Raw genomic sequence first — 9572 nt, 5'->3', positions numbered from 1 at the left:
CGGTGCAAAGGGCAAGATTATGGGAGGAGTGAGGTCTAGGGCAGGGGAGGGGGGGATGGACACCATGAGAGTGTTTTTTTTACTTCTGAAAGAAACACAAGACACGGGAAAATTGAGAAAGGCACAGACTATATTGCTGACTCCCATTTGCCTGACCCACATTCCTGCACCCAGATGCATTATCTGTGTTAGGTGGTGGTCTTGGGGTGGGGACATGTTCCCTGGGCTGGGGACTTATAGGAGCCAGAGCACATTCAGTTGGTCTTCTTGAGCACGTGGATGAAGTAGCAGGGAATGTAGGCCTGGCCAGGCTTGTAAGGCTTGAAGTCACCCAGCACGCTGTGTTGGCACTTGCCCCCGAAGGCTGCTTGGAGCAACTCCGTGAAGGACGCCAAACAGTGTGGGTAGTAAGAGAGCCGGAACTTACTGCAACAGGGCCCCCAGCCAAGCGTGAGGGCTGCTGGCCCAGTCCTCCCCACCACCATCACCTCACTGCTGCCAAACCATGCCATACCTGTAGCCAGGAGAGCCATCTCTGCCAGAGCCTGGCACCTGCACTGTGTAGTCCAGGGTTACCATGTGGGCTTTGTTGTTCACTGCCAGCACTGACGTCGTGATGTCCTTGGTGAGGTCACTCTGTAAGCAGTGGCAGCCGTTCCTTTAGCTTTCCTAAGACACCGTGGGCTTCTGGCCTCCCAGCTCACACCTCCCACTTGGGGCTGTCCCAACCTTATAGTAGATGTTCTTCCCCGGGGGCGCACAGCCTGTGCTGAGGATGTGGTCGTAGTTGCGGTGATCGATGACCAGCAGGCCCCCAGGCCGCACCATGCTTGCGATGTTCTTCAGCGCCAGCCGGTGCTCACTCTGGTCACCTGGGCCAGGCAGGGCCGCAGACACCGTCTGCTTGGGCCTCCAGCACCACTCTCCCGCCCTTCTCCCGCCCAAGTGCCAGCATTAGGAAGAGAGGCAAAAAGCAAGTCTGCCTCGCCAAGGCAACCATCATCAGAAGTGGGGGAGCTCAAGACAAAAGCCACACAAGGCCACAAGCTCACCTTTGCAGTCTGGCAAGTGAGCAAAACTGTTCCCGAGGCAGATGACAGCATCGAAGCCATCTCCTGCTGGCACATCTTTGTCCAGAGTCAACCAGTTGGCTTCTTCAATGACTGGAGGCCAGGGGAGGAGTACAGGGTCAGTGGCATCACAATATGACAGCAGCCACCTCCACCCAGGGACACATGGGATTGGTTAGGGACAAGGAGAGTGGCGCGGGAGAGAGCCACTGTTGGAAAAGCCAGCTCTCCTCTTAGGGGCTCTGACAGGGAGGAGAGCTGATGCTGCAGCTCTGCAGAGCCCAGGTACCGGCGTGCACCTCTAGTCCCTATGGATGGGAAGCCAACGATCATTTGACCCTGGCCTAGGCAGAGCAGACAGCGTGGGAAGACATAAAAATGCTGACAGGATAGCTCAGTTGTCAGTATCTGCTTAGCATGCCAAGTTCAACCCCTGGCACCAAAAGCACAACCAGCTCATCCTTTTTTTTTTTCTTTAAGCTTATTTATTTACTTATGTTGCCTACCCCACTTGTCGAAGGCGGGCTCCTGCCTCCGGTTCCAGCGCTCCTTAAGTGCATATTTCAGCATCTTGTCACTGGCGTCCACACTTGTCACGCTGAACCCCTCTTCCACCAGCATAATAGAGTCCACTCTGGGGAGGTCAGAGATGAGGAGCTGCTAGAGCAGTTAGCAGCCTGGGGGAGCAGGGTCCGAGGAGGAGCTGTGCTCGGAGTGATTCTCCAAACCTCTCACTCCATGGTCCACTGCTCTGCTTCCTCTCTGGTCACCTCCACTGCCCTCCTCAGATGACCCCATGACTATATTTCTCTTTTATTTTTATTTATTTATTATTTATTTATTTGGGACAGGGCTTCACTATGTAGCCCTGGCTGTCCTGGAACCCACTCTGTAGACCAGGCTGACTTTGAACTCACAGAGATCCGTTTGCCTCTGCATCCCAAGTGCTGGGTTTAAAGGCAAGCGCCACCACCATTGGAGAGGAATATATTCCTTATCACCAGGTAGCAAAGAGATTTTTTTTTTTTTTCGAGACAGGGTTTCTCCGTAGCTTTTGGTTCCTGTCCTGGAACTAGCTCTTCTAGATCAGGCTGGCCTCGAACTCGCAGAGATCCGCCTGCCTCTGCCTCCCGAGTGCTGGGATTAAAGGCGTGCGCCACCACCACCCAGCGCAAAGAGGATTTTTAAAAAGATTTTTAGCCAGGTTTCCATAGTGAGTTCCAGGATAACCAGGCCTACAAAGAGAGACTCTGCCTCAAAAAAATTAAAAATTTTAATTTTATGTGTTTTGTCTGAACATGTATATCATATGCATGTCTGGTGTCTGCAGAAGCCAGAGGATGGGCACCAAACCTTGGGCATAAGTTCTCTTACGAAACCGTCTCTCCAGCCCCTCTTATTAGAGATGGGGTCTCATATTGTAGCCCGGGGTGGCCTGGAATGCACCTATGTAGCCTCCCTGAGTGCTGGGGTTAATGGTATGTGCCACCACACCTGGCAGCAATACTTTTTAAATTTAAATTTACACACACACACACACCCAAGACAGGATTTCTCTGTGTTTCCCCCTCTGACTTTGAGTTGCTGTCCTGGAATTTGCTCTGTAGACCAGGCTTACCTCAAACTCGCAGAGATCCACCTGCCTCTGCCTCCAAAGTGCTGGGATTAAAGGCTGGAACTACTGCCTGGCTTCAATTTTAATTATGTTAGCCTGTGTGCGTGTTGAGTGCAGTGCCCTCCAAGGTCAGACGAGGACATTTAATCCTCCTGGAATGGAGTTGCCCGCTATTGGGAACCACCTGATGCCGGCGAGGACCCGATCGCCTGGTTTTGCAAAAGCAGTGGGCGCTCCTAGTCGCTGAGTAGTTTACACAGGGACAGTGGGAGCCAGGCACTCCACAGATGCATGTTTGAGAACCAGGCATACCGAGAGGAGGCGGTGTGTGTCCTGCCCTGGGCTGGAATTTGGACCAGACACTAACTGTCCTGGTCTGTGTTCGCGCCACCAAATGCTGGCCTTTACTTCTCGGGAATGAGTCTCCTTGGTACCAATTGGACAAAATCACTACTTACCTCATGGGTTTTTGTTACGATTTGAAACATATGGACCCAAACTCTTGGCACAGCACTTGGCTGTGCAAACAAGGCACAAATGTTCTGTTCACACTGCCCGAGAGAGGCCGTCACAGGAGGAATGACCTTAGGGCCGAGGATTCAGCTTGACTCGAAGTCCCGGCTTTTGTTCTGTGCCATGAACCCTTCTCTGCTCACACCCTCGCCCTGGGCCGAGTCTTCTCTGCCCCCTCCCCACACTGTCTGGCAGGTGCTCTCACCATGCCCATTCCACCCCATGGGCAGGGGACTCCGGACCCGCCAGTGCTGCCCGCCAGACTCCAGCCTGCAAAGGCTGCCCCCACTGGCCTTCCTGCGGAACAGCAGTCCTGGCCAAGCCAGGACTCAGCTCGTTTGGACTCACCCTGTGCCACAGGCCACGTCCAGCACCCGACGGCAACCATGCTGGCGCAGCAGCCCAAGCAGCCACGTCTTGTACTCTGCGGTGCGGCTGCGGGTGTCCCCGATGTACAGCTGCCACACACGTGCGGCCTCCCCGTCCGCATACTGGTCCGGGAGCCCTTCCGCCGCCACCCCCAGGGAGCGGGTACGGTAAATGCTGTCCACCATCCTGACCTGCGCCTGGCTCTCAGGCCTCGAGCTTGGCTCTTATAGCCCTTAGGCAGGGCAGCCCTACCTGGCCAATGGCAGGTGAGAGCGGGGACACGCCCCTGCTGGGCCCTGAGCCCTGGGACCTGAGCCAGGCTGCCTCCGCAATGGGGATGGCTCAGCCAGGCAATCCTAGACCTGGTTTTTCCCCTAGTAAGACAGAACACATGGAACGCAGCTCAGCGGCCAAGAGCTAGGAGGAGCCGAGAGAAGGTAGATCAATGAGAGCCCACTCCATCCCTACCCAAGTGGGAAAGGGAAGAAGCCCTTGGAATCTGGGCAAAGCAGAATTAGATCTCGTCCAGCACAGTAGGGTATCCCATTACTGTCCACTGAAGGACCACCGCCCTGAAAGAAGGTCACTGTGTCAGAGTGATGGGAAAAGTCTCTGGGAGAGATGCCGATCTACCCATACAAGTGCAAGAGCCGAGTCCACGCGAAAGTGTGTGTGTGTGTGTGTGTGTGTGTCTTATGTGACAGCATCAGGTCCCATTCCGTTCTCGGGCCAGGGGCCTCCTAAGGTAGCCTGGGCCTTCCAATCCCTGAGCTATACTGAGCGCTCTCCTAAATGCTGGGTGCGGTGAGGTTGAGATGGAAAGATCATTTATGTTCAGGAGCTGGAGGCCAACCTGGGGATGTACGCAAGACACACATCCGCTTCCATGGGGTGCCTCCAGGGAGAGACGCCAGGGTATCAGGAGGGGAGGTGCCTGGTGCCCTGGCTGGATCCATCTACTCACACTTCTAGGCCAGCCAGGTTTTCTAGACTTCTCTCTCAAGGACAAGATCCCAGCAGGACTAAAGTAAATTCTCAGATGCGGAGAAAGCCCCTCCCACAAGCCCATACACTTCCAACTTCACTTAAGATTGGTCAGAGAGGGAAAAATAAAGGAGTTTCCTTCCTTAGCCGTTCTGATGCATGGAGAACCCTAGGGCTGAAGACCACCCACAACTGTGTGACCATGTTTAACTTTTTTATAATGGGTATGGTTGTTTGGACTGCATAGATGTCAGTGTCTGGTGTCTGTGGAAACCAGAAGAGGCCATCAGATCCCCTAGAACTGGAGTTACAGACAGTTGTGAGCCACCTTCATGTGGGTGCTAGGATATGGAACCTAGGTCCTGTGGGTTTTGTTTTGGGGTTTTGTTTATTTGGGTTTTTTGTTTTGTTTTGTTTTTTTCAGACAGGGTTTCACTATACAGAGTGAGTTCCAGGACAGCCAGGGCTATGCAGAGACCCTGTCTCAAAAATAAAAAAATTGTGTGTTCTGAAAAAAGCATGCCGTGACATGCACATGTGAGAGCTGTTCCTGAGATGAAACTGGGGTCACCAGGCTTTGCAGCAGGCACCTTTACCTGTCCAGCCATTCCTGCTGGCCTTATCTTTAGACCAGTGCTCCTCAATCTTCCGGATGCTGCAACCCTTCATGTTGTAGTGACCCCAACCATAAAACTATTTCGTTGCTACTTCATAACTGTAACTATGCTACTGTTATGAATAATAACGTAAGTATCTGATATACTGGATAGCTGAAAAGGTCCTTTAGCTTCAAAGGGGCGTGACCTACAAGTTGAGAACCATTATTTTAGACAAAGTCTTATTATGTAGCTCTAGCTGGCCTGGTATTATATAGTCTAGTTTGGAAAGCAAGCCTCCTGACTCAGCTTCCTGGATGCTAGGGTTACAGGCATGAGTCACCATACCAGGCTTAAATGACTATATTCATGATGGGCCCCTTGTATACACCTGTCTAGTCTCAGCTACCCAGGCAACTGAGGCAGGAAATCATGAGAACTCAGGAGTTCAAAGCCCACCCATGCTACAAAGTGAAACATCTCAAAACTCAAGAAAGGAAAAAAAACTTAACCTGGACTCGGTGGCTCAGGCTTTAATCCTGGAGTTGGGAGGTTGGGGCAGAATTCCTGCTGAGTGAGTTCCAGCCTAGCACATGGTGCAGGGTGAGACACCACCTCAAACGAGACTCGTCTTCTCAATGGAAGCAGCACTTGGTGTACTTTCTTTTCAGGAACACACACCTGACCACTTCTGAGGTCGGGAATTATTTTTGTGGGGGTGGGAAGGTTTTTTCTTTTTTCTTTTGGCTTTTTGAGACAGGGTTTGTCTGTAGCTTTGGAGTCTGTCCAAAAACTTGCTCTATAGACCAGGCTGGCCTCGAACTCCCGGAGATCCACCTGTCTCTACTTCCCGAGTGCTGGGATTATAGGTGTGTGCCACCATCGTCAGGCAGGAAGGTTATTTAGTAATGTTATTGAACCCAGTATCAGATTTTTTTTTTTTTTTTTTTTTTTTTGGTTTTTCGAGACAGGGTTTCTCTGTGGTTTTGGAGCCTGTCCTGGAACTAGCTCTTGTAGACCAGGCTGGTCTCGAACTCACAGAGATCCGCCTGCCTCTGCCTCCCAAGTGCTGGGATTAAAGGCGTGCGCCACCACTGCCCGGCTTTTTTTTTTTTTTTTTTTTTTTTTTTTGGTTTTTCGAGACAGGGTTTCTCTGTGGCTTTGGAGCCTGTCCTGGAACTAGCTCTTGTAGACCAGGCTGGTCTCGAACTCACAGAGATCCGCCTGCCTCTGCCTCCCGAGTGCTGGGATTAAAGGCGTGCGCCACCACCGCCCGTCATATTCTGTCTGTGTGTATGCCTGAAGGCCAGAAGAGGGCGCCAGACCTCTTTACAGATGGTTGTGTTGTGAGCCACCATGTGGTTGCTGGGAATTGAACTCAGGACCTTTGGAAGAGCAGGCAATGCTCTTAACCACTGAGCCATCTCTCCAGCCCAGATATATATATATATATATATTTTTTTTTTTTGGTTTTTTCGAGACAGGGTTTCTCTGTAGCTTTGGAGCCTGTCCTGGAACTCCCTTTGTAGACCAGGCTGGTCTCGAACTCACAGAGATCCGCCTGCCTCTGCCTCCCGAGTGCTGGGATTAAAGGCGTGCGCCACCACCGCCCGGCCAGATATTTTTTTTTTAATTCTGTTCTGAGACAGGGTCTCACTAGGTGGGTCTGGAATTCCAGGCAATCCTGCCTCAGTTCCCTAAATACTGGGATTACATGTATCTAACCACAGAACTAGATACATTTTCTTTCTCTTTTTTTTTTTTGGGGGGGGGTCTCACTCTGTAGTTGGGTGACCCAGACTGGTATTGAACTTGCAGCTCCTGCCTCTGTCTCCTAGGCGCTGAGATTATACACTATCACACCCCACTAAAAGACACATATTCTTCGCAAAAAAAGTTTGCTACTGAGCTTAAACTAAAAGAAAATAATTGTGCTCTAAACTGATGAGCACAAATCTGTTAATGGACAATTTGAGCCTAAAGAACTTGGAGCTGGGTGTGGTGGCGCACGTCTGTGTGGTGGGGCAGGAGTTTGAGATTTCCCTCAGCTACAAGAACAGGGGGGAGAAAATGCAGTGCTAACTAAAGGGCAGGAAAACCGAGCCACCTTGCTGCCCAGTTCTGTGACCCAGGCTCTCCCGATGTAGCCCCAGCTGCCTCTGCTGCCTACGTGGAGATAAAAGCGTGGGCCACCACACCAGACCTACTCTGTCTGTGTAGTCAGGGTTTGCCAGAACAATCTTCATGCAAAAGGACCAGCTGGATAAGTTTGAAAAGCTAAGTGGTATAGGGTATACACACACCCACACACCCATTACTCCCACCATCCCCTTCCTGGGTAAAGAATGCTTCAGAGGGCAGGTGGGTCTGAGGGCCTGGGAAGTGCTGGGGGGCGGGGGTTAAAAGCTGCTGGAGAAATCTCACCTGTAGAACGGCCAGTAAAGCCGGGGATACAGCCCAGAGATAAAACCTTGCATGGTGAGGCCCTGGGCTTGATCCTCAGCTCCACAGTAAATGAATGGGTTCACGCTGAGGAGTGGCAGTCAGGGTCTGACGAGTCACTTTTGAGGACAAGCCCTGGACACAATGTGACTTCACTAGAGTCCTGCTCCTTTATTTCCAAATGGTGGTGTGGGGTGGGCTCCACCTAGCTTCATCTTAAGGTTCACAATAAAAGGACACGCCGGGCGGTGGTGGCGCACGCCTTTAATCGGGAGGCAGAGGCAGGCGGATCTCTGTGAGTTCGAGGCCAGCCTGGTCTACAAGAGCTAGTTCCAGGACAGGAACCAAAGCTACAGAGAAACCCTGTCTCGAAGAAAAAAAGGACATGCCACATGCTTGTACACAGCTGGTTCACTTCAGGGCCAGCCTTGGCTAGTAAATTCTACCTAGGTTGGTCTGTGCCGGAGATACCTGTGAACACACGCATGCACACACATGAAACACGAAGCGTGGAGCCTAATGGGTCCTAGTCCAGCTGGTCTCCAGAGGACCCACCAGATAGGCACTTCAGGCCATTCTCCTGGTCTCATCAAAGGTTTCTGAGGGGGTCCTCAACCTAACTCCAGCTAATTTATCAAAGTGTGGTCAACACCCAAATGAAAAGGTTTCTATAAATCGGGAGAGCAGCCCAGGCAGCCAGATCCTGCCCTTGCCCGTCTACACTGGGCCAGGTCTGCCTGCTGGGGTGGGTGGTGGCAGGGGAGCCAGTGAGGATGCAATACCAGGTCCTTGGGAGGCAGGGAACAGTCCCTAAAGAGCTCAGGTCAAAGTGCGGCAGTCCTCAGCCACTGCCCTCGCGCCTGGACCAGACTAGGATTGGGTCGCCGGGCCGACACCCCTGGACATTGATAGCTCTTTCTTCATCCTACTCTTAGAATCGATGATGCTCCAGGGACAGATTAAGATATGTCCTGAGGGCTGTGGGTTAATGACAGGATGGTCAGAGGCTGAATTCCCTGACTCCAGGGCCCCAGCCCCCCTCCCTACCCAAGCCCTAAGGTCAGAGCTAAGTGGAGGACAAGTTCAGACTCCAGCCTGGGATCTCCCGACCACCAGCCCCTCGGGATGGAAAGGAGGCTGACAAAACCAGGACGACCTCAGAAGGCCTGCTCCAGGCCCCAACATGAAAAGCACTTCCTCTCTCCACACTAGGGTCCCAGCCCAGAGGACAGGGCCTCTTTCAGGAGCTCCGACACTGGAGCTTCTGCTCTAGACCCAGGGCGTCCTAGTCAGAAGCTGCTCATAGTACGGCAGCTGTGGAAGTACCCCCTGCTGAGGGCTGCCTTCTGCAGGTACTTTCTGTGGCTCACTTTCTGCGAGTGTGTGGGGGTGGATTGAACCCAGGGCCTCCTGCACCCTGCCACTGATCCGTCCCAACTGAACACAGGGCTTCTCTGGGCTCAGCAGGCTCTTCACCTAACAATGTCTCCCCAGCCCTTTCATGATAGGGTCTGAATTACCCTGGCTGGCTGGGAACCAGCTCTGTAGCCCAGGGAGGACCTGAAATTGCAACCTTTAGCCTCAGTCTCCCAAGCTGCTGGGATCAACCATCTCGGTATTTGGGTCAAGGCCAAGAAACCACACCAGTTCAGTATGAATTATTCTGAGTGCCAGGTATGGAAGGAAGCCTTGGTAGCTGTGGGCACTGGAAAATGATCTTGGAGTCTGAGCCCCCGGCTCTACTACTTAGTAACAGGACGGCCTTAGGTTCATTGGCTGAGCCCATCGTCACTCAGAATGCACACTTGAGGAACGCACACTGCAGGAACTCACACTTGAGGAACACACACTGCAGGAACTCACACTGCAGGAATGTACACTGCAGGAACGCACACTTGAGGAACGCACACTGCAGGAACACACACTGCAGGAACTCACTGCAGGAACGCACACTGCAGGAATGCACACTGCAGGAACGCACAC

The 9572-nt window shown here is 52.4% G+C and overlaps 1 protein-coding gene across 1 annotated transcript; it reads right to left on the bottom strand.

Moving 5' to 3' along the window:
* Positions 1-127: 127 nt before the first annotated feature.
* Positions 128-3784, bottom strand: Gnmt (glycine N-methyltransferase). The gene is made up of 6 exons (XM_057751494.1): positions 3547-3784; positions 1577-1704; positions 1053-1163; positions 730-872; positions 515-636; positions 128-426 (listed from the first exon to the last, which is right to left on the bottom strand). Exons 1-6 carry the CDS (start codon positions 3750-3752, stop codon positions 255-257), a joined length of 882 nt encoding a protein of 293 aa, XP_057607477.1. The 5' UTR covers positions 3753-3784; the 3' UTR covers positions 128-254.
* Between the last annotated feature and the right edge of the window lie 5788 nt (positions 3785-9572).

The sequence above is a fragment of the Chionomys nivalis genome, chromosome 19, assembly GCF_950005125.1.
Source record: "Chionomys nivalis chromosome 19, mChiNiv1.1, whole genome shotgun sequence".
NCBI classification, from domain to species: domain Eukaryota; kingdom Metazoa; phylum Chordata; class Mammalia; order Rodentia; family Cricetidae; genus Chionomys; species Chionomys nivalis.
This window is presented reverse-complemented; position numbering and strand designations above follow the sequence as displayed.